At 39.5% G+C, this 24,410-nt stretch overlaps 2 protein-coding genes across 2 annotated transcripts in view; one reads left to right on the top strand and one right to left on the bottom strand.

The window, feature by feature from the left end:
* Positions 1–24,410, top strand: part of LOC136442386 (uncharacterized) — a 48,166-nt gene that overhangs the window by 2,612 nt on the left and 21,144 nt on the right. Inside the window, exons 6-30 of the mRNA XM_066439207.1 lie at positions 26–156; positions 349–792; positions 1,251–1,392; positions 1,794–1,921; positions 2,439–2,607; positions 3,170–3,336; positions 3,777–3,908; positions 4,931–5,100; positions 10,285–10,475; positions 10,839–11,096; positions 11,649–11,755; positions 12,149–12,325; positions 12,673–12,877; positions 13,067–13,263; positions 13,590–13,794; positions 14,172–14,315; positions 14,630–14,825; positions 15,253–15,388; positions 15,830–15,949; positions 16,376–16,532; positions 16,986–17,098; positions 17,671–17,824; positions 18,408–18,656; positions 19,146–19,328; positions 19,730–19,923. Coding sequence (XP_066295304.1) covers positions 26–156; positions 349–792; positions 1,251–1,392; positions 1,794–1,921; positions 2,439–2,607; positions 3,170–3,336; positions 3,777–3,908; positions 4,931–5,100; positions 10,285–10,475; positions 10,839–11,096; positions 11,649–11,755; positions 12,149–12,325; positions 12,673–12,877; positions 13,067–13,263; positions 13,590–13,794; positions 14,172–14,315; positions 14,630–14,825; positions 15,253–15,388; positions 15,830–15,949; positions 16,376–16,532; positions 16,986–17,098; positions 17,671–17,824; positions 18,408–18,656; positions 19,146–19,328; positions 19,730–19,923 — 4,469 coding nt within the window. The remainder of the gene's footprint in view (positions 1–25; positions 157–348; positions 793–1,250; positions 1,393–1,793; positions 1,922–2,438; positions 2,608–3,169; positions 3,337–3,776; positions 3,909–4,930; positions 5,101–10,284; positions 10,476–10,838; positions 11,097–11,648; positions 11,756–12,148; positions 12,326–12,672; positions 12,878–13,066; positions 13,264–13,589; positions 13,795–14,171; positions 14,316–14,629; positions 14,826–15,252; positions 15,389–15,829; positions 15,950–16,375; positions 16,533–16,985; positions 17,099–17,670; positions 17,825–18,407; positions 18,657–19,145; positions 19,329–19,729; positions 19,924–24,410) is intronic.
* Positions 6,203–8,068, bottom strand: LOC136442403 (5-hydroxytryptamine receptor 1F-like). The gene has a single exon (XM_066439234.1). It carries the CDS (start codon positions 7,746–7,748, stop codon positions 6,405–6,407), a length of 1,344 nt encoding a protein of 447 aa, XP_066295331.1. The 5' UTR covers positions 7,749–8,068; the 3' UTR covers positions 6,203–6,404.

Below are 24,410 nucleotides of genomic sequence, written 5' to 3' on the forward strand. Positions count from 1 at the left end.
ATTTTTCCTTTGTTTTCCTCACTAGGTGGTGGTGCAAAGCCCATCAACATGAAGACCTTGGACAGTGCAGCAGCCAACTATGTGCTGAAACTAGCAGAAAATAAGACTGCTGTCACTGTGGATAAAGTGGTTGACATGCTCAAACAGCATTTCCAGGTAATTTCATCCTCTCATTAAATGCTGAATGCTGACCAGTGGTAGAAAACTGAAATGAAAAGTTAAAGAATTTCTATTGGCTTAGATGTGCCTCAAAAGCAATGTGTTTTCATGATATGTAAACTCATGTCATTTTTGGAAGACAGTTTCCAGGTTAGTTTTGTACATATTTCCAACATCTCATTTTTTCAGGTGAACCGATTTGGGGACCTAAACATCAGAAGACCAACAGAAATCCCTACCCTCGACGAACTACAGAAAAGCCAGTCCAAAGTCAACGCGTACATCCATGCGTTCGTCATGACGCGTTCTATCGCTACCCTCCACGAACTGAAGCACCACCTCGCCGACCTCTTCCCGCCAAAAAAATCCTTCTCGGAGCTGAACCTCGGACCGCTCACCAAGCAAGGACTGGTGTACGAGTTATTCAAATTCCCACAGCACATTCCAGATGAGGACATTCCAGACATATCAACCATAGACATTCTCAAGGACCTGAAGAAGTATTTAACGGTGAACGGTTGGAGACAGAAGGTGAAGCTGGAAGACTTTATGGAGTTCCTGTTGAAGGAGCATGACGTCAAGTCTCCCTATGAGCTGGGTGTGAGAATATCCAGTGTCGCACTTGGTATATCTGTAAGTATTGTCATTGGTCTTGTACAAGTGACCACCTCTACATAAAGACCATCTGGCCAATGGGACCACTTTTTGGTGGTCCCTTAGATAATTTTTCCATAGGACAATATATAAACATTAAGAACCCTGTCCACATAGACAAGATTTTCTTGTTCCCTCAAGTTGTCTTCTTGGACAGTTTTGACTGTCTGTACTTCATAGAAGCTTCTCTGTGTCTGTATTTCATGTATAGCTCATATCAATTTCTAATTTTCTGGATTTAATGTTTGAAGTGAATGATGTTGGTTAGTTAAGAAGTAATTACTAAATGTATTATTATGTACTTGCATAATGACATGTATTTCAAAATCAGAATTGTATATCTATCAAAGGGATACTAAACACCATGTATTAGTATTGCATACTTCACTAATGATAGTGGGCAGCTAAATGACAATGATATATTTTATCCATAACAGGTGATCAAGACAGCCCAGCGCCATGAGAAGGAAGTGACTACAAGCGTGCGAGCGAGGCTGGCCGCAGAAATGGAACAGGAGATTGAACAGCAGCTGTTCAAGATCAAACGTAAAGTTCTCCAGGCGTCGGACCCAGAGAGTGGTGAGCCTAAACTTCAGTTGTCAGTTGGAAAAAAACACAAATTTTCTGATTCCAAAATATAAAAAAATCACTGGTTTATATTTTTGCCTAAACCTCTAGTCTATGTCAGGTTCAACGGACATGTGGCCTTCTTTGTAACCTTCTCACTGCTGCCTAACTCTGTAACGAATAGGGAATTGGGTGCCAAACGTCTACTTCAGTGTGCTTAAGGTTAAATATAATGTCAGTTATGGGTGAAAGGCTGGCTAATACATTGTCGTTGGTCAGTGCATGTGCAGTCCTGAACACAATCTCAGATACAATCTGTCAGACTTTCATATGTATATCACAGATTTGGTCAGATCATATGCAGTCCTAAACAAAAACTCACATATGATTTCTTCCATTGTTAATCATAACAGATGGACATGAGAGGAAACTTCGCTATGCCAGTCTCACGGCGACAGATGCAGTGTTGGAGGTGTACGAATGCTGTTATGAGATGTTCAACCCCAGCATGAGGGTTACCCTAGACAACTTCTTCCAGCAGGTAAAATACAGGGTTATAGTTAAGTGTGAGCTAAAGGCATACTAGTACTGTACAGCAAGTCTACATGTTTGAGATGTCTTAAAGTTAGAATGGGTGAACAAATATAGAAGACAAGTTTTTAATACTACATGGAGTGTCATATGGCTTTTGATATGCTTCAGACTGATGTACTTCATGATGCCCCCTTTCCCCTTTATGAATGGACATAAAACGTGTGTATATTGTAACCTGTTCTCTATATCAGAAATTGGTAAGAGGAATCGTTATGCATAGATTATCTTTTAATAACAATTACCTTCACTGTGTACCTATAGTCATGACAGATACATTTGTATATAACAAGGAAGTGATTAATTACTTCAGTTTGTCAGCTTATCTTTATATAAACCTACTTTGATAGTGAAATCCCTTTGACTCTCCAAATCTGAAAAGAAAAAGAAATCTAGTGCTCACAAAGGTCAGCCACAAGATCAAGTTTAATTTGCAATACCATTTTTTATGTGAACTTTTTGCCCAGGTACTGAGGAACCCCTTGGCTAAGAAGATTTTCCAGGTTGCCTTGTGCTGTGGGAAACTGGACCTACCAGATGATGCTACGGGCAGGGACAGTTCCTCTTCAGAGGAGGAGGAGGAGGATGAAGAGGATGAACACGGCAGTAGCAACAGAAGACCATCTCCACCTGAAAGTATGTCTTAGACATATAATATAGCATTCTGAAGTAAAAGTGTTATATGCTGGATAGATAAGACATGTCTTGTACAGGCCATTGGAATAACAGAGCAAAAGTAATACCTGGGAGCTCAATTTCAAGCAATTGAATTACGAAGTGCAGCTATGTTGCCATAGCATTAATCATTTACTTACATACTGTTGATTTGAAGTAGAAAAAGAGTTAGGAAGATGTAACATTTTGTGAACTTTTTGTCAAAGGCATATAATGAAAAGAAGATAGAACAGTCACACCTGTACAATTGACCACTGCTACATTAGAACCACCTGGCAAATGACACTGCTATTTTATGGTTCCTTAGATTATTTTTTTCTTCTTTTACGCTAGCATTTAGTATCTTGTCCATAGCAAACACCTGTCCATTTTGATTCTATTGGTCCCTTGAGTGGTCTTGCTGGGCAGTCTGGACTGTATTCACAAAACTTATGATGGTTAAATAATCACAAGAAGAAAAGCATTTATCCTAAAGCAAAAATTTCAGACAAAGGAATTTGAATGAGTGTTGTTTTTTTCCTAGGTGCAATACTGGAGGAACTACAGAAGTACCTTGACAAATGTGGAGGAACACTTACCTTAGCCACCCTGGCCAGGATAGAAGCCAAGCTTGCTGAGAAGTTCCAGTTTCAGGACTTCATGTCCATGGGCCATGGCAGCTTCATCACCTTCCTAAGTCACCATCCACAGGCAAGGAAACTCAGTGGGGATGGAACTTGAAGTTTAAGAAATTGTTTATTTGAATGTTTGTTTATTTCACTATGGGAAACATGTTGCCTACTGTCATTTTTCAATTCAAAAACCACAGACAAAAGTCATTGACATCAAATCAAATCAAAGATATAAAAAATAACAAAGAGTGCGAGAACTCCCGTAGATGTTTTTAGGTTTAGAAATGTTAAACTTTGTAATGTTTGCATTCTGATTTGTCAGAGTATGAGTTGATTTGAATCTCTAAAATATTAGTTACACTGTAAAGTTTATTTCCAGGCAAACTCCCGCTTAAGTTTCTTGTACATTTGCTTCACTTTGATATGTGAATTGAACTTTCCCTGAAGTTGCTATCTCCAAGCAAGTAGAACTTTGTAAGTTCTGTTTGACTATGTGAGAAAATGTTCCATGTGTTTTAGGTCCTGGAGGACTTTGGAGGCAGCATGCTGGGGAGTGGTGTAAGTACAGGGGGTGGAGGGAGTGCCTACCATCCCTCACGACAAGATGTGTTGGAGTTCATCAGACAGTATGGCAGCATCCAGGCAGACATGGTAAGAAGGAGGGTGGTTTTAGATGATAGGCTGGTGGAATTTAAAAAGAACGCAGAAACAAGTAAAAAAAAAATGTATTTATTGGTACCACCTAAAAAATCAGCCCAGAATCCAGCCATTACCGTTTTCTGTCAACAATTTTCAGTAACTCCTGGACGCATGACGTCACAATGTCTGAGCACATTGAGTCACGACCACTTGATTAATTCTCCGGATGTGTTTGGGACTCATCGGTCAGAATCATGCATGTTCAGAAGATTTGAAATGAGTCAGATTTTCAATGAGTCCCAACCACACGACGACATTGCATCTTTGCTCCATGATGATCGATATGCAATGGGATAGTGTTACTTAAACTTACTATGGATAGAAATCACTAAAAACTGATTTTGAAAATACGACTTTTGAGGCCCTAATGATGCTTATGTGTGTTGGAGCTACATTTGTACGAGTAATTAAACAGTATTGGACCATCTAAACAGATGTGGTGGAAACTGAAATTCTATGTTTGAGATGGGGGTCATGGGTTTGTGTTGTCATCTGTCAGACACCTACTTGTAGATCTGTCATCTTGACCTTGTAGATCTAAGTGCTACATTTTATGTTTTAATGATGATAAAAGAGTTGCTGTAGCAAGAGTTATTTCAGTTTAAAAAGTTGTCACAGCAATTGTTACTTCTGTAACATAGTATTCTGCTGTAACATAGTATTCTGCTGAATTGTGTAGACCATGGTGGGATACGGAACAACAAGTGTTGATATATACTGTGCATTTGGCAGTCAACCTTCCTGCTGCCTAACCCATAACAAATAGAAATTTGAAGCCAAATGGCTATCTTAGCAGGGAGAAGGTTTAAGATACTGTATTGAAAACCAAAGCGCGGTGAAAGTTGAAATGTGTACTCATATAAAATTGTCATCTTTTGCATGGCTTTAGTTTCCATATCTTGTTTTATGTGACCTACATTTGTATACATTAAAGCACTTATATCAGTCAATTTTTTCCCTCGATGTCTCCATAGATACTGTCGATTGAAGCGGCGCTCTGCCACCACTATGGGGTAAAAGAAGTGAAGGACCTAGGATACGGGCCACTCCCCAAGCTGATGACCACGGCACAGAAACTGGGCAAGTTCACCCAAGGACACAGTCCAGTCATGTTTGAAGGACCTCTCTGTCCAAAGACAATAAGGTTGGTAGCTGATTTCTTGATATGTCCAGCATTGCTATCATAAGATTGTTAGATATGTATCAACAGAGACGGCGGGCGCTACAGACTTTCCAATACTTACGATCCACTACTCACAGAGTCACGTGTGCTATCTGCATAACGTGACGTCACCCCAGCGGTGGATGGATCATTCCTTGACAAAGACCGATGTCGTACGGTCGAAAATTTGGGTAAGTCCAATTTTTTGTGTTGGAAATAACAGTTTAAACTCGTTTAAGAATGATTTCTACCAACACAGATGAACCTTCAAGCTAAGATATGTATCTTGATTTTACTCAAAATTTCATCACTTTACCTTAGACTAAAGCACTCTTAAAATCCATGCCTTGTCATGGGAAAATCCTGTATGACTTTGCAAATCATTTTACTCACAAGTTGAACAATTCAACAAACTGAAATCACCAAAGCAATGGACCATGAAAGAAACACTGATAAAAACATACCATTTGAGGTGGAGGTAATAATTTGGCTTTACTCATACTCTTGTCAATGACCACATTGATTATACTATAATAATATTGTACTTGGTTTTCTTGAAATCAAGAACACCAAAAAAAAGAATACCACTTTAGATGTCTTCATGTAAGCAGTACTTTGATTTACTACTTTGACTAAAAGGTGAAGATATCTTCAGATGTGCACAATGATAAACTGTGATTTTGATACCTGTACACAGTATCTAACATATAGTCTTGTATTGCACACCCAGAGCATATCTACAATGCATGATCTACGTAATATTGAGTCAAAGCCATCGCTCATTCACATCATTAAAACAAAGTTATGAAAATCATGGCAAATAAAATTGCCATTACCTTTCAGGATGTTATCACAGTCTGTTGCAACATTTTGTTTCTGTCGTTTCCTTTTTTGTGTGAATGAATGAATGAACTTTATTGCTCGACAATTGTACATGGCACAAAATATGGCAACAATAGCAAGGCAATCAATACAATACTAAGGTAGTCTATTTTATACTGAGAGCTATAATTACAAGAGTATGGGAATAAATGCCGCACTGATATATCAAACGTTTCTATCTATTATAATACATTCTCTCTTTTGTAAAGCGCTACATATGTATTGGCCTAAATACTTAGATATGGTGTCGGGGCATGACATGAGTAGATTAAAGATGTCTGTGTTTGCCTTTGGCAAGGGTTTGCTGGATTTACATGTGATCGTATCCATTAACTTTTGTCTATCTACAGTATATGCGGAGCATGTCTGTGTAAATCCCTGGGTCATCAAGGTCCCAATTATTTCTACACAGCAGTTTCCACAACACATCGGTAAAGACTGTGCCCAGCGGGTCCAGTGGTCACGTTTGCACCCATCTCAATCTCAATCATCTTGTTATTTTGTCTCTTATGCTCACCTGCTGCTTTCTGCAATCTCTCCTGCGGATTTTCTTTCTGACACGTACACGAGCAAGGTAGCCATAGTCTGCACATTTGTAGCTGCTGCCCTATTGACTCCCTCAGGTCGGCTAGTCGGCTGATTCCTGCGAGTGGATTCACCACAGAGTTCAAACAGAAAGCCCAAACTGCCCATGGCAGGACTTGTTGGTGCAGGTTTTTTTCTGGGCATACTTTCTGTAAGACCCACTTGGCAGACATTACCATTAAAGCCAAAACCCAGAACACAACGGCAACAATGGCAAAAATCATGACTGTCCGTGCCTTGTGTATACTTGACTGGAACCTCTTGGAAACTTCATCCTGACCGTCAAATTTTTGCCTCAAGGTGCGATTGTTTTGTGACTTACTTGAATCATTGCTGGTTGTTTTATGTCGCAAAGCAGAGATATTTTCCTGTCTCCCTTTACTTCCTTGATCATTTGCACCACTGGGATGGAGGCGTTCTTTCTGTATCCTCTGTCTCATGGTTTGCCGTTGCTTCACGGCTTTATACACAATAACGCTTAAGGAAAGCAACATGGCAACTAGGAGGATCATGAGAGTTGCATTAAGCATGGCGTATCCAAGGGGCACAAGTCCAATGCAGTTTCCATGTTTCAAGTATGGTTCCTCCAGACAGCTCCAACCCATCAAAAGTGGAAACGCAGCCAGAGCAAGGACAACCCAGGAGCTCACAATCGCTACGCCAGCACAGCGTCTGGCATGAATAGCATGATTGTGGTAGAATATTGGATATTTTACCGCCACAAACCTGTCCAAAGCTAGTAAGTTTAGAGCAGATGCTGACATCTCCTGTGAGTACATACTGACGGTTTTCAATGCTAACATATTGTAAGGTTTGTAGTGATCTACACTGCTATGAACATGCCAGAGAATTATCACTCCTGCCAAGAAGTCTGTAACCGCAAGGTTTGCTACATACAGATACATGGGCTTGTGGAGTTGTTGTTTTCTTATAATTCCCCACAGCACAAGCCCATTACAGACTACACTGGAAATGCCAACAAGTACATAAAGGACAGTCAGTACCATAGTGAAGGTGACGACTTCGTACCAGGAACAGATGTAGACGGCTTGATGATAGGACATCTGTTGGTTCTGTACGTGCCAGGTGTAACATTGGAATGGGTCTGCAAACTCCATCTCAGTGGGTCCCTCCATGTCGGCAGCAGAGCTGTTGTTCGTCATGATGTTGTCCTCTCTCACTCAGTCTCAGGTGTGGTTATCGGTGTTTCCTACTTTGTGCCAAAAGGCCTTGCCTTAGTGAAAGAGTCCTCAGTCTTTGCAGTCAGTAGTTCTCTCAGCACTGGTGTTATTGCCAAGACTTGTAGACGGATTGGTTTGCTTGGACCTATGTTCTTTTTTCTGTTGTTCTGCTAGATGAGACTTGCTGCTGCAGCTTCTCACATCAGTTTGCTTCACCGGTCCTGTGGTCTGAATAATGGTATTCTTCCTTCTAAAATAGATGCTTAAGATACGTATTGTGATGCGGGAGACCACCAAATATGGAAAACTGTAGTTAAACATGACTGTCAGAAGTGCTTTAATTTGTGTGACGTGTTGGGGAGGTTGCCAGGTTACAAAGTCTTGGTAATGGCACTTCAACATCAGGATTTGATGATTACAGGTGAAACGTATTAACCTTTATGTAAGATTTTGCAGGATAAAAAACTTGGGGTGAATAACCCCAAATTGTAAGTACCAGTGTACTAAAGCCTGCATTGATGGTGGGTTGTGGAGACTTACAGTTCTCAGTTTTCATTATAGTATGAAATAAGAGGTTAATATACCCCTGAGCATCCAAAAGTCACAGGCTTTCATTAACACTCTGTAAAGTACACTTTTGATTAAAACTAACTATGCTACATGTATGTGCAATAGTACATAGCTTATATATCTGTAGGGCTTTTCCAAATTGCAGATAAAATTCAAACAACTTTCAAATTGCAGGTTCAATACACTGGCAGGGCTCGAAATTCATCTTTGGGAATAGGTGCACTGGTGCACCCAACTCAAAAAATCGGGTGCACAGAAAGAATTTTGGGTGCACCAGATAAAATAAAGTTGAATGTTCTTCAGAACATAATTACAAAGTTTAACGCTGCTGCCTTTCTTAAGAACTTTAATCTGTAATTCTACAGCAAACTTCAAAATTTCAAACAAATAATACATTAAATAAAGTACAGCAAAAATTTATCATGCTGTTTTTTATACTTACATTTCAAGAATATTCTGTATACTATTGTACAATAGTACCTTAACCCTATAGGCTACAAAAATATATAGGTGCACCAGTGCACCCACAGTAAAAAAATAGGTGCACAGCTCCAATTTTGGGTGCACTGGGTGCACATGTACCCACTATTTCGAGCCCTGACTGGAAAATGGATTCAAAGCCTTGAGCATGGTTTTGTCAGTTCTAAGTACCTGGGAGCCACAGGTCTATCAGCCATAATTACACACAGGCCTCAACATACCTGCTTGCAGTCTGCAATTTCCGCCTAAAAGCTCTCAATCAACTTTGGAGCATACATATCATTTCTATTCCAACATACTGTACACTTAAGGTACTTCATGTCTGGACCCTGCATTTTCAATCAAAGTCAAAGAATTGTTTGAACTTAGGTACATGTAACTATCTGCAATGCATTCTGTGGTTGAAGGCACAAGATGGGCTAAATCTTATTTTTTAAAATTGGAAGCTCAGCTGTTACCGGTAATTCTCAGAAGCATGCATGCTGTATAAAAATCAGATATTTTTGCATCTTCAAATGTGTTGACATCGTATAGGTTTTAGTGTATTTTATTTAGATGGCTGGTGAGAATCGTGAAAAAAGCTTGAAAGCCTAAACCATAGTAGTTTAACCACACAACGAAATCTTTTTCAATGGGACACAGACAAATCTGACTAATTTGCTACTGAATGAGAGAGAATTAGAAGATGGATAATGTCCAAATTTGATAAAGGAATATTTCAATGAATTGGTTTTTATTCAAACTCAGCCCACCTTTATTTAGTAGTTTCTGTATTGGTTGTTTACAGACCTGAATGTATCAAACATTCAGTTGTGATGTACAGTTCCTTCATCAATAATCATTTGGTAGATTTGAGCCAGCATACTGATAGTGATAGCCTGGAAACCATTATCATTGGTGGCTCCCCGAAATCTCTACGGTGCTGCCCGCCCAGACAGCTTAGGCCGCTCAGCGTGTGGGTTTACGGCCTTGGATTGAATAAGTTTACCCCCTAGCGAAATTGTGTATGGCAGCTAAAGTAGAAAGGCTGCAAAATTCTATATGGCAGCTAAGTAGACAGGTTGACAGAAATGGCTCAATAAAGCAGACTGGGCCCGGTAAAACACCCCAGAGCCAACCCCGAGTTGAGACTGGGACCAGGCTAGCATACTGACTTTATATGAGAAGTGTCTGAAGGTAGTCTTATAAAATGACACTAATTTGTTTTGCCTGGAACTATAATTGTAGATTGGAATTCATTGCCACCAAGTACTGTAGGCATGGGGCATCTCTTTACTAGATAGCTAATAAAACGGCACTTACAATTAGATGTGCAAAAGTTAGGTGTGACAGGTCATTTGGTGTAATATAACCAGCTGCTACGTGCCGCGTGCCTGCATAGCTGGTGTGTTACGTCGAAGGGTGGTTATATCGGCTATAAGATACAGATAAAAAGAATCCTACAATTTTTTATCATCCTTCATGGCAGCTTCCCCTCCAGTCAGAAGACAGTAGGGTTGCTGGGCAGCAGGACAGCAGACCAGGCCCTGATGTGCCTGCTGAGTGCACCCCTGCTGGCAGACCTGGAGAAGTGGACTCATTGGTCACTGGTGTTCCAACCCCAACATGGAGACCTCAGGGCCTTCATAGAGAGGAACTCGGAGACTGTCATCACTCTCGGTAGACTATGTGTAGATAATTCTGTCTGATTAGCATAAAAGTTCATCTGCAATGGTAGTTGAAATAGTGCAGAGCTCTGTGCTATAGTTCTATCTAATGCTGATATTGTAAGAATAATAGTGTAATAATGTAAAAATTACACTTTATCTTATTCAATCTATAGTCATTTTCAGTCATTTTTCAAATAAAAGTGTTTCGCAAATAAAAGTAAAACAGACACACAATGGTTAAGTGTAATACTTATTGAGAAATTAGCTATTATGGTAAAAGCAAATCTTTGGCACAATGGACACACTAATTTCTGAATGTGATTTGCTTGTGGAAAAGTTGAAACATGTCTGATAATGTCCCTTTTGCATCCAGGTCCAGACCTTCGAGTGTTCAACGACTTGGGTGCCCTTGAAGTGGCACCTGGGGTTCTGTTACGAACTACGACACAGGCTAGTCCTGAAACCTTTGCTGAGCATGCTGGGAATGGTGATGTCATCAATGCTGCAGGGCACCTGGTTTCCATAGTGATGACCAGCAGTGGTGTCAGTCATGCTCCTCTTGCTCTGCTGGCCAATCACATGGAGACAGCTCTGAGCTGCCTTGTGGTAGATGGGGCACATGGAGCGCCAGGTACATTGTACACTGTGTAATGTAATACTGTGTGTCAACTACTAATAATCTAATAGTATGTAATTTTGTATCATGGAGAAGAAGGATATAACATCTACTAACATAATTCCACCAGGGTACATAATTCTGCCTCCCTGACAATCCTATGTCCCCCAGTATAATGTAGACTAAGTCCTGTATATCTACACTGTGCATACCTGGGGGTGCTGCATTAGAGATCTCACAGACACACTGTTTTTCAAAGTGACAGATTTATGACTATGTAACCCGGTGAATTAATGTACATATGTAGTTGATAGCTTGCAATGTTACGACAACAATATTTCCCCTTGTTTGACCTCTTAAATGTTCTTTTGTTTTAAGTTTGTTTCAGTTTGTCTATGTCCATTCAGACCATACAATGTAACTCAGACTATACTGTCCTAATTCTACATAAGTGTTATTTGGGGCTTTCTTTCATTGTTTCCAGACTGATCCTGTTGAAATGCTTTTTGTATTATGTACTGTAACATGTTTAGATTTGATATGATATTCAATTTTTTCTTTCTTCAGGTGCACCTAGTTCAGATCAAGGGACAGCCGGTAACAAGGCAGTGGAGTTTGTACTGGGTTGTCTGCTCAGAGTTCCCACAGTCCTTTGCCAAACTCTGGCCAATCAGGTTAGTGACGTCCAGATGTCAGTTGAACCGTACAGGGATTTAGCTATTTTTACCCATACAAATGTTGGGCTGTACATCTCTTTTATCATGGTTAATCTGCAAAACATAACAAGAAATTGTTCACTCTGAAATCTATTTAAGAACATTAAAAAGGATTGGATATTTTCTTTATTCACAACCAAGATCTATATACAGTACAATCAACAGCGGACGTTTTGAGGACCTCCTGTCACCTTCCTCAGGGCAATACTGACTGGTACTATTCCACACTGCAGCTAGGTGTAATGCAGTCCCAAAGGTATGGTATCATTACACGTGCAGTTGCATATACATGTATTGAAAAGGATTATATTATATTAGTATAGAATTATTTTTTGTTTGTTTTATTTATAGGTGTTTCTAGAGCCACTAGGAAGAGTTGTTGGAATGACCACGTCAAAGTCGTTGTTGCTCGGAGCCTGCAGAGCAGATGAGCAGCGCAGTAAGCTGCACATCCTGGGACTGCTGCTAGGGGTCGGGGAATGGCAGCAGGACGTGCGGAAAAGGGAGGTCAAACCTGTCAAGGTTAAGGTAAGGTCAAATCTGCACCTTTTTAGATTGTTTCTTGTGTTATGAACATTGTACATTGTACTTTCTTCTTGTGAAAATAAATAGATAAACAAACAAAACAAAACAAACAAATTGCTACAGTTCAGGGTCAAATCTCTACAGAATTTTTATCTTAGATAATGATATTGGTCAGTTTCTTTAGCTCTGTATGCTGATGATAAAGGGTGCATCCATTACATGTACATGTACCTGTGCCAAGTGTTTAAAACACTGGAGTTTCCACGATTGCAGTTGCAGAAACCAGTGGATGATAATGATGATGAGTGTTTTAAAAATTATGATCTCAATAAGTAAATCTGTTTGTTTAGCCACCTGAAGAAGATTTTGATGAGTCATCAGTGACGAGCATGGAGCAGGAGGAGACAGAGGAGGAGGAAGATGAGAAGGAGAAAAAGATGGGGAAGCAAAATGAAGAGGAAGAAGATGGAGAAGAAGAAGAGGAGAGTTCCAGTGAAGAAGAAAGTGACTCAGAAGAGGATGATGAAGAGGACCAGGAGAATGACAGTGTTCAAGGTGCAGTTTATGTCAACATCATTAAGGGATTAATTAAAAAGGAGAATTTTTATATGAAATTAGATTATTTTAAGATGACTACATGATTTTAACATTGTTTCCCATATTTAGCTTAAGCATCTTAGTGGCAGTATACTACTTTTCAAATGGTGAAAATGGTAATGTATTCTTTTGTATCTGTATCACCAGTAAAACCTACCACTAACACAGAGGAAGTAAAGATGCAGGAGAGTGGCACTGAGGTCAAAGATGGGATGGAGGGAAAGAAAGAGCAGGAGGAGGAGTCAGGAGAATCAGAGGAGTCATCTGAGTCTGAGTCAGCTTCAGGAGAGGAGAGTGAAGCTTCAACAAGCCAAGAAGTGCCAGATATGGACCCAGCCACAAAGGTTAATATGACGAGACGTAGAGAATTCTAATTTCTTTTCTTGTATGATAGATGTTCTTATGTTGGTGATTTTACAAGATATACTTACTATTAAATGTACTTCAGGGGAATGAGGGGACAAGTCATAGTCTTGAACCTTTTGACTCCCAAATAAGTTAATAGCAAGGACAAACAGACTTTGTAAAATATGTAGCAGGAAATATCAGTCATTTGAAGTAGAAACCTGTTTGCTGCTTTGCTTTTGTCAGTTTTTTTTTTTAGATCAAAAGCTATTCATGCAAGGAGCATATTAGGACCATAGTTTGTTGTGTACATGTATCCAAACAGGCCTGCTGGAAAGTGATTGAAGACATCCGCAGGAATGAGTTCGGAGTGGGACTGAAGCTTGAAAAGAAGGGTGAAGACCTTGTGGAGAGACACAAGAAGCGGATCGGGCGTGGTTTGGAGCGTCTGTCCAAGGAGCTGTACACCAAGGACACACACTTTGTCCTGGAGCTGGTCCAGAATGCTGACGACAATGCCTATGAAGCAGGTTAGGATGGAGGTTTTCTTATTTATGTTCCTGCAAATCAACAAGTCACTGTGTGAGCCTCTGGAACTGCAACTGGAGACAACCTTTTATACAGCATAGTTGTCATGAAAATGGGCAGATATGTTGTAAAACACTCTATCGGTAAACAAGCTGAGTTTATTTCTTTTCACACTCCAATGCCTGAATCTTTAGAGGATATCCACCACGAGTTGTGTAAGAGTTGATCCACTCACACCTGGATGGATGTGGTGGGTTCTTCAACAAGTTTGGAGATTTGAACCCAGGACCTATAGATTCAGCTAATTAGTGTAACCACCACGCCTGTTTTTCTAAGAAATACATACAATATACTTCTAATAATGACCTGTTGTCCTCAGATGTGTCTGCCACCCTGGTGTTTGTTGTGGAGAGAGAGAAGGTGACTGTGCTGAACAACGAGTCAGGGTTCCAGGAGGCCAACATACGGGCTCTGTGTGACGTGGGCAACAGCACAAAGGGCAAACACAAGTTTGGTTATATTGGTGAGTTAACTGTAAATGTTGCTTTCTATTGATTATTGAATATTTTTCTTTGCTATTTTACTAGTGATTGATTCTCAAACCTCTGCAGCAGTACAAGCTAGTTGAACATACTTGTATTACTTTTTTATGAAAAATATGTGGAAAAAAATGCTTTCAAAAAGGCAAAGTAATTATCAATAAACAACGAATGATGATAGTAATAACGAAGCTGAATATCTGTTTCTTGAGTCTACTTTTGACTGCAGAATTTAGATATATGAAACATCACAACATACCTCTACTTTAACTGTCTCTGTTCTTTCCTTCACATACAGGTCATAAAGGCATTGGCTTCAAGTCAGTGTTCCGAGTGTCGGACAAGCCCGAGGTCCATTCCCGCGGATACCACATCTGTTTTGACGCCAGCAGTGATCCCATGGGTTACATCCTTCCCCATTGGCTGCAGGACCATGGATTCCAGTTGGCTGCTGATAGTATTGAAGGCACTGAGAAGGTTACAGCCACACTGCAGTAAGTGAAGCCTGCTGAATTGTAACATCTACTAACATAATTCCACCAGGGTACATAATTCAGCCACCCTGAAAACAAACAGATCTCCAACCCAACGTCCCCCCAGTATATTGCACTCTAAACTGTATCTGAACTGTGCATACCTGGGGGATGCTGCAATAGAGATCTCTCAAACCCACTGTTTTTCAAAGTGGTGGATTTATGTATCTTGGCATATTAATGTTAATGGAGGTCATAACTTTAGTGAGATAAGAATATAAAATAAAGAACAATAAACAAAAAAACGCGAAACAATTTTGTTCATGAAATCTTGTCTCCATCAACACATTTTATAATGAACAAGAAATTATTCTAAAATGTGTAAAAGGGTAATAGTTCAAATGTCAGTAGTTACAGCAATATATGTTGTTGTCCGTGATTTCTGCAGTTGGGAGACGAGAATCGACCTCCCCCTGAAGCCTGACCTTCAGCTGTCTCGTTCCCTTGCCAACCGTTTCCATGACATCCAGCCCTCCCTGCTGCTCTTTCTCCACAAGCTCAGGAACATCACCATCATTGACAAGGTAAAGATCACACGGGAAAAAACGTACATAATCTATGCATGTCAGACTCTTCTTTAGCTTTAGTCCACAATTAGGACTTTTTGGATCGATATATTGTTTTGGACAAAAGAAAGATGAAGGCCACATTTGATGGAGGAAATCCTCTGCAGATGCAAAATCTAAGGTGCGAGCACAAAAAAAGATAACATAGGCAAGAAAAACAAGATGCCTAGATTTTCAAAATGGAGACCATAAACGAAATTAAAAGCAGTGAAATTTACTTTCTGTGGCCTAATTATAGCACAAAGGTAAATCAAATGCAACATACACTATATCTTAAAGCAGTGTGTGTAAGACGGTGTGTAAGTACATCGACTGATGATGATAACTAGATGAAAACAAGAACAATCTTTAGTTTGATTTTATTGATTATCTCATCAATGTTGCATTGTCTCCACATAGATGGAGGGAAGGTGCCACTGCATGGAACGGCAAGATGTCAAGGACAATGTTGTTGAGATTCATCACTCTGGGGGTTTGGAGCGCTGGCTGGTGGTTAAGAAACTCCTGGATGCTAAGAAAGTGAGGAGTGATCTTTAAGACTTGTTGGAACTATGAATATCATCACCGATAACTTTTGACATCTGTAGCCAATACAGCTTAATGGTTACTGAGTAATGCCAGTTTTGAAAGATGCATGGCAATTTAGTCATTAACTATTTTTGTTTCTGACAAATTGAATGTGTTTCTGTCTTTCTTCACCATTTGATGCTTATGCAATATATAAATCCGTAGTGTGTTTTTGGCACACTTTTTAGATAGATTAGCCAAAGTGACTCAGTGGACGTCACTCCAACGCCAAGGAAGGTCATGTAAAGTGCCTTTCCCAAGGGCACAACGTCAGGGCATGGTGAGCAGACCTATTGGTTCTGGGTCCAACACTCGAACCGTTGTGCCGCACCGCCGCCACAATTTTTGTAATAGTTTGTAATATTCTCCAATGTTCAGGTGAGTAAAGATGGACTAGAGAGCACAGAGCTCGCCCTGGCCTTCCTGCTAGAGTCTGTCAGGGAGCAGTCTTACCAGCAGCCTGGTCTGCCTGACAAACAGCCTGTCTTTGCCTTCCTTCCGCTCAGGAGCTATGGCTTCAGGTTCATCGTACAAGGTTAGCAAACTTCGCAATCTGTAGTATCATAAGAATTCATTACTAGTGCTGAAATGTCAAAAACAAATAATTAAAAAATATTTCGTAGTCGCCTTTTTTTTAATATTCAGAATTTCTAATAAAAAATTGTCTTTTGTACACAGTACCATGCTCTAGTCTGTATTAGACTGACTTGGCAGTAAATAAAGATACATGTAGAATGTTCTGCTAAATTCTTACCTTGGAAGCCCATTATATAGTACTTGCTTTCTTCTTTCTTATTAACATTCTAGATATCATTTAGATCAGATCTGTAAATTGATGACAGAAATACCTTTTAGATCTACAACCGTAAAGTTGTAATGCTATCTTATAATTCTTATCATTGTCATCAATGTGTATTACTACTGCAAGGTCTACATGTATTTCAAGTCAGTGATGAAGACTTAAATATTTTTCTGCCTGCCCCTGTAGGTGACTTTGACATCCCCTCGTCTCGTGAAGACGTAGATAGAGACAGTCCGTGGAACCAGTGGCTGAGGGGAGAGGTCCCCGGGTTGTTTGCCCAGGCACTGCAGTCATTCAAGGTCTCAACTACACATTTTACATCAACAACAAGTTCATTGCAAGTTCATGCCCGGAGGCTAATTTGCAAGTACATGTAAAATAAAAAGGACGGACAGACAATGGGAACATTATAGCATGTGACTACTCTAGTCTAAATATTGACACTAAATTCTAACGTTTGGGTTCAACTTCTTTTTCCAAGACAGCAGAAGACAAATGATCCCACTTTTTGATAATGAAATGCCCTTCCTTACACCAAAAAAGTGATTATCATTTGTTTTTCACTAATAGTAGACATATTCAGAAGAGATATAACACTATAATTGTTATATAGCAATGCAAAGTGCCATGAAATATATTACACACTATCTAAAGTTTTCTGCATCATCTAGTACGCATTCAAAGGGTTGTATTTAAGGTGGACGTTAGACAATAGACAAAGGTCCACCCATCTTAATATTGTCATGATAGAGTTGCAATTACAGAAACATGTATTGAGCTGTCCTGCACCATTCATATTCTAGAATTAAGCTTGAATTAACTTAAAGATTTGCCCATATTTATCTCTGTTGTTTGTTTGTTTGTTCTGTAGAACCTGGAGGGAATCTCTGGTGTGGAAGCAGTGTGCAGGTTCCTACAGTTTGTACCCATGCCTGATGAGATACTGGACTTCTTCAAGCCTGTGGCCTTGCAGATTGTACAACACATCAAGGCACAGGCCTGCATGCCTGTCGAGGCAGAGAATGGTGAGGCTACAGGCTTTTGAACACTGTTTCTATAGACTAAAGATTGCTTCTAATTACAGTCATTCCAACTGATTTCAGCGCTAGCATTCTCATGTTTCATTTCCCAGATTTCAAGACTCCTGATTGTCTTCATATGTGTACTGTACAATGGAATTGAATACTCTATTATATAATTTTGACTTCTTTCTTTCACTAGTTAATTTTGTTTGCTTATGTGTGTACAATATTCATAATTTTTGGGGAAGCCCACAGAAAACCATACAGATTTCTGGCTTCCCGTGTGTATGTTTTGTAGTGCTATTATCATACAATTCAATATGTGAATAGATGCGAATAAAGAACAAAAACAACAGCTATAGCTTCAAGACCAAGGACAGCGAAGAAAAGCAGTGGAAGGCATTTCAGCACCAGGAACAGTTAGTTTAAATTGAGGCCAGGGAAAAGTTAAAGTAGAAATCAACTTCTAAAACTATACTTTGGGACTAAAAAATGTAAGAGTCACATGCAGTTCAAAGTAGACACATTTTGAAACTTCCCGTTGAATCATATAATTTTTGTAATTTTCTAAATGTCATTTTCCTAGGACAAATTTCTTGGAAGCTGCCATCACAGACCATCCTTTCTCATGATCCTCTTGTGAAAGATGTGATTGACTGCAAGTTGCTTAGCAACCATCTGAACCTGTTCTACATCCACCATGATGTGGCTGCTATCCTGGAGAGATACCCTGCACTCTCCACTGTGCTGGGCATCCAGAAACTGTCCACTAATCATCTGATAGAAGTGGGGAAGGCCATGGCATCTACCTTCATGCAACAACCTGAGGCCGGAGGTACAGGGTGGAGTTCTCATTTGCACGGCATTTGCATTTTCATCCAATGTCATGTGTCTCTAACTTGTATCTACATTCCAAAGCAGGAAAGATGGTTGTCTTACAACTGTGTGTACATGTTTTGTGTTATTATTCTCTCTACTCCAAAAGTTTACAAACACTTTGAATTTTGTTAAGTAAGAAAAACATGACCATACATGGTTAGCTTTTGACTAGAATACTTTTGCAATGTGAAGTGGTTTGTGACCTTGTTTGATATTGTTGACTACCTTAGTCCTATCTATATGATACATTTGTTAATGTAGTGTAAAAGAGTACAACTTCTCTATATCTAACCCAAAATTTGTATATTTGAAATCAATATAGCCTTCAGTAAAAATTTCCAGAACATACTTGCAATTTTGCAACTTTCAGTGGCAGTCTTATCTTTTTTGCAAATGTTTCACTTTGTAGCTTATACATGAAGAGAATGATATCTGTTCTTTACAGAATCCCTGTTTACTGTGGCAAAGGTTGCTAAGTGGCTGGCCTGTGTGCACCGTGCCCAGGAGCAGGAGTACAACAGCTCTGATGAGATGGTGAAACAACTCCAGGACATCTCCATCCTGCCACTCTCCAGCGGAAAATTCGCCTCTGCCAACGGACCCACCATTTTCTTTCCACTGACTGAAGGTCCATGATCTGCTTTAGATGTTCCATTCTGTTCATAATCTTGTTATAACCATTATTTTTGTCTTCATTGATATTTAGGATAGAAATTTGTCAATGCTGTGCTCCGACAGAATATTCTGTGTTTGAACTTTGAAAGGTTATTTTTGTATATGATTGCTATTCTGTTGGTCATGTTCAATGCTTGTCCTAAATGCCCTTTATTGGACCTAGTCGTATGTATAGAACACCCTTCAAATGTTACTTGGTAGATCAGGTCAGATTAAGTAGAATTTTTGTAAAGTCCTCAAATTGAAATATATCAAAGTAGTGGTACAGGGCTAAAGTTTTGATATAGAGTAAAGGTATTTTCTTTATGCGAATTACTACGTGAATCCTTCTGTGCATGTTCTCTCACACCATAGGCCTAGTGAAGGGAGTGACGTCAGTGTTAGCCCAGGACTTGAACACGGTGCACCCTGGCCTACTGTCCCTCCTGGATGATGTAGGGAACTCCCACGCCCGACTGATGTTGAACACACTGGGTGTGAAGAAGATTTCTCCCATTGATGTCATCAACCATCACATCCTGCCAATCCTGGAGTCTGAAGAGTGGAAGGTTTGTGGACTTATGCCTTTCTACTTTGTATCTATTACTAATCAATCCTAAAAGCAATCTGGGCTTATGGTGAATATTGTATAGTAGTAGATCAAATCTTTCTGCAAATGCTGTTCTGGTTAGAAATTGGATGGTCAGGAAGTATCTTTGGACCCTCCCCCCCCTTTCTTCTGATTTTGAGGATTATTGCCTACATTGTATGTATTGCTGAACTAGTGTTTGAACTAGGACAAAGTATCTAACCATGATAGCTAACTTGCAAGCTATTGTTTTTTCTGGCTGTTAATATTTGTCAACTGTTTAATGACGAGCTGTCTGGAAATCTCCCCTATACACACATGTAGGAAGTACTGAATGGGACGTAATTAGCACTATATCATGGTTTGATGTACAAAAAATAAGTGAGAACAAACATCAGATGACACATAATATTTTGAAATTCCAATATGTATTCAAATCAAAGTATCAAACAATTGATATGTCAATGATATTTAAGTGAGAATTAAAAACCTCTGCTTGTCATCATTGTTATGGTCCTTTTTTGCGTTTCGGCGCATGCGCGCCGGAACGCATTGTCCTGGCTTTTACCTTGCAGGAACCAGGGAAGCTTGGTTCAACACTGTGTCGCACACAATAAGACCTTATATGGCAATACGTTCCCAAATCCTTGTATAGCCGTTGCCTTATATGGCAAGAGAGCACGAAAAGGCAGGCAGGCTAGATTTGCATGTGACACAGGAGGGGGACCGCATGTAACTGCTACAACTGTTCGGAAATATCATTGCATTGTGGTTTCGGACTTTGATATCCTGAAAAATGACCATATTACATCTATTCCACAAGATTGCAGAAGAAAAAAAATGATTTCGTCAAGAAAACGACCAAAAATCGGCATAAATGATACCATATAGTGAGGTTATAGCATTACGTACAGAGTGACGGGTTACGTACCTCAGCTTGGCCGATCTGGCAACGCGACGCACTTCGGACCCAGAAACTCCGGGTTCGTGTCCGTGCATGGATTTTTTTTTCTTTTTAGATATTGAATATCAAAAAAAAATATTGATATTATATTAATCTATCAATATCATATTTATGAATATCATTTTTCATTAATAAATAAAGAAATATTTTATATTTGTTATTTTTAAAATTCATTTAATATATACAAGGCCTTTGTCTTATGAACAGGACTTCATAGATTCCAAACCCGGCATTCGAATTTTTGCTTCGCGATGAAACGCAATAAGATGAGTTTTACCTTGCAGTCGTTCTGCTACCTTGCTGCTTGGTTCAACACTGTGTCGCACACAATAAGACCTTATATGGCAAGATCGTCTAAATTTGTTGTTCAGTCTCTGCCTTATATGGCAAAGGAGCAAGAAAATCAGACAGTCTAGTAATGCACGACACAAATGTAACCGCATGCAAACGCTGCAACCGATCAATGGAAAAAAGCTGAGTACATTAATTGAATCTACATATTAAACTTTTATAGATAGATTTATAATATGTTTTATAATGTAATTAAATCTCTGACTATCATTTCTATTCAACGATATTAAGGGATTTTAAACTTATTTATTTCATTTGGCGTTATTTGAATTGGTTCTTCGCGTTTGGTGACCACTCCAGAGGGCGACAGAACACCATGTCGCCATTCACTCTCGAACAGTTTGGTCCACCATTTTGGAACAAACGCTAAGGTAGGCATAGATATCTCATCTTATATGCCTTATAGTTGCGTATAGGTAACATTAGTCCATCTGTATCTGTATTCAGGTAAATGTAGATCGAGAATTATGTACCCAGGACGTCCCTGGTATTACAAAAATAACTCGGCTCCTATGCGCGGTAAGATGATTCTTGCAAAACACTCGCCACTAAACTTCTATCCCCGATGTAAACAGAGGCTCTTGATGTTGTTTGCAAAACAGCGATCCTTTGTTACAGTAGCAAATGCTCCATTGTTCAGTATCGACTTCATTCAGACAACACGGACGTGGAAAGTGGCGCCGCTCGGCACAAAACTATGGGAATTTTTAGCCTCCGTTGCAGGCTCTGAAGCGGCTTTTTGGGGGGCTAAATAATACACTTTCTGTAGCCACCCCGTAACAGGCTCTGAAGCGGCTTTTTGGGGGGCTAAATAATACACTTTCTGTAGCCACCCCGTAACTATCAGCCATCCTGTAACTATCAGCCGCCTAGAGCCTGCGCTATTTCGCTGCCTCAAAGCGAAATTAAAATCACGTTAGGGCGATTAACGCAGAGGTGCGAATTTCCTGCCTATGGTAGACCGCACAATAAGAACAGTATACGCACCTCCCCCAGACAGTGCGCTGTCACTTCCCCGTGTGCATCAACCCGACAATTTTTTTGAGCGGTCAAAATGATTTTATTCTTAAATACAGAAGTTTAAACTGACTTGTTCGACATTCTTTCGGCATGTCTGACGCCCTTGACAGGGCGGAGGGTGGAGCGCGCGGCGTATGGCGGTTTTCCCATCGGAAAGACAAACTTGGGCGATCCGAGCCGTGACAAGGCATTGATAGCTTCGTCGGCTTTAGCTACGGGCCATGGCAAATCAAGTTGCAATCAGATTTTGCCATCTATTGCCGATGAGCGAATATGATGGTCGTCATTTCACCCGTCCAGGCCCTCTTCTACTTGTTAATGTTGTAGACTAGATAAGACAGTTTGTTCCGCTATCGTAGGTAAACAACATGCTGTATGTAAATGAGCAGTCGCGCGTGCGGGCCAAGTTGTTAACGTGTTAACTGCTTGTCGCGGACATGCGAATTGCTCCTAACGTGATTTTAATTTCGCTTTGAGGCAGCGAAATAGCGCAGGCTCTAGGCGGCTGATAGTTACAGGATGGCTGATAGTTACGGGGTGGCTACAGAAAGTGTATTATTTAGCCCCCCAAAAAGCCGCTTCAGAGCCTGCAACGGAGGCTAGGGAATTTTCCAGAATTTTAGCAAAATTACCCAGGAAAATAAGGAAGAAATGTTGTAAATGCGGAAACCAGAATAATACGGATGAGGTAGCTGTTGATTTGTTTGACATTTGGTAGTCATTTTAGATAGAACCTTAGCTGTTATGAACTTCTATTTCACTTAATTACCATAGTGCTGATGATTCAATGGTGCTTTTTCAAATTTTATGATTTATTGCGTGCCATGTACATAATTACATTGATAGCTTTTATAATGAGCCTATCGTACATTTTACAAATAAGTACAAGTTGTAGGCCAAGACCAGCTTTTTCAAAAGCACTCAAGTTAAGTGACGTAACTTCAAAATTGCTTTCCCCAATCTGCCTTTCTCTATTAAAACAGTACTCATTTCCCAAAATGACAATTTTTCTTATAGACTGAACAGCCCTTGAGTGACTTCCTCTGGCACATTTTACTTCAAGTAAAGGGAAAAGACAATTCACACTCATAACCGTAGCCGAAACGCCAGCTTTTTTTAAAAGCTCTTGTTTTAGATGACTTCAATGATTACTAAACTCAATTTGAATGGAATATTTTTTTAGTTACATGATATATTACCATTTACAGAATCTGAATCAGGGTTCTAGCTGGCTTGAATTTTTCCATCAGCCAAATTCCCATTGACAGAAAGATCCTAAAAAAGAGTCTTCTTTTTTTCTGTCACCTTGTACAAACTTCAATCAAGTTATTCAAAAAAGAGTCTTCTTTTTTTCTGTCACCTTGTACAAACTTCAATCAAGTTATTCAAATATGGACATTTTTTCATCATTTTTACATCAAGGTTGACAGGATGGTATAGAAATTTTTCCATCATAATTTCATGAAACAAAAGTCTGTCAAATGATGGAATCACGCATGGTGGCTAGAACCCTGATCTGAATACATCAAGCGCAGTATATACATGCACATAGTCAGATTTGTCACCTAGTAAGGCTACAAAGCTTTGAGCAGACCTTTACAGGTTTATGGTATCACATTAGGTGTTGTATACATGTAGCAGTATCAAAGTTTTACAATTCAATAAATTTTGATTACTCCAAGCTAACAACGAGCAAGCTAAATTCCCCTGTCCTTTTGTGATGTGCTACATAATTATTCAATTTGAAATAATCTCATATTTGGCATTGTCCGGTGACTGATTAGCCTCTTCTGGAGTATAATATCATTACATCATGGGCATGTAATATGTACAGCAGTACCTTGCTCATATGCATGAATCTTTGTATTCAGTGTCTATATTCAGCAGAAAAATGAACAAACCTTATGGGTAAATGTACAATCATCTTTTTCTTATTTGGACATAATATACATATAATATTTGATCTATAAAAATAATGAAAATTAATTAAGCATCATGGTCTCAACTCCCCAATGTTTCCTTCTACTTTACATTCAAAGTTTCTTATATACATGTAACACAAGCATGAACATGAAAAAAAGCCCACCACCATCCTTATACAATGTGTCATCATCATCATCATCATCATCATC

Source organism: Branchiostoma lanceolatum, chromosome 1 (assembly GCF_035083965.1).
Source record: "Branchiostoma lanceolatum isolate klBraLanc5 chromosome 1, klBraLanc5.hap2, whole genome shotgun sequence".
Classification (NCBI taxonomy): Eukaryota; Metazoa; Chordata; class Leptocardii; order Amphioxiformes; family Branchiostomatidae; genus Branchiostoma; species Branchiostoma lanceolatum.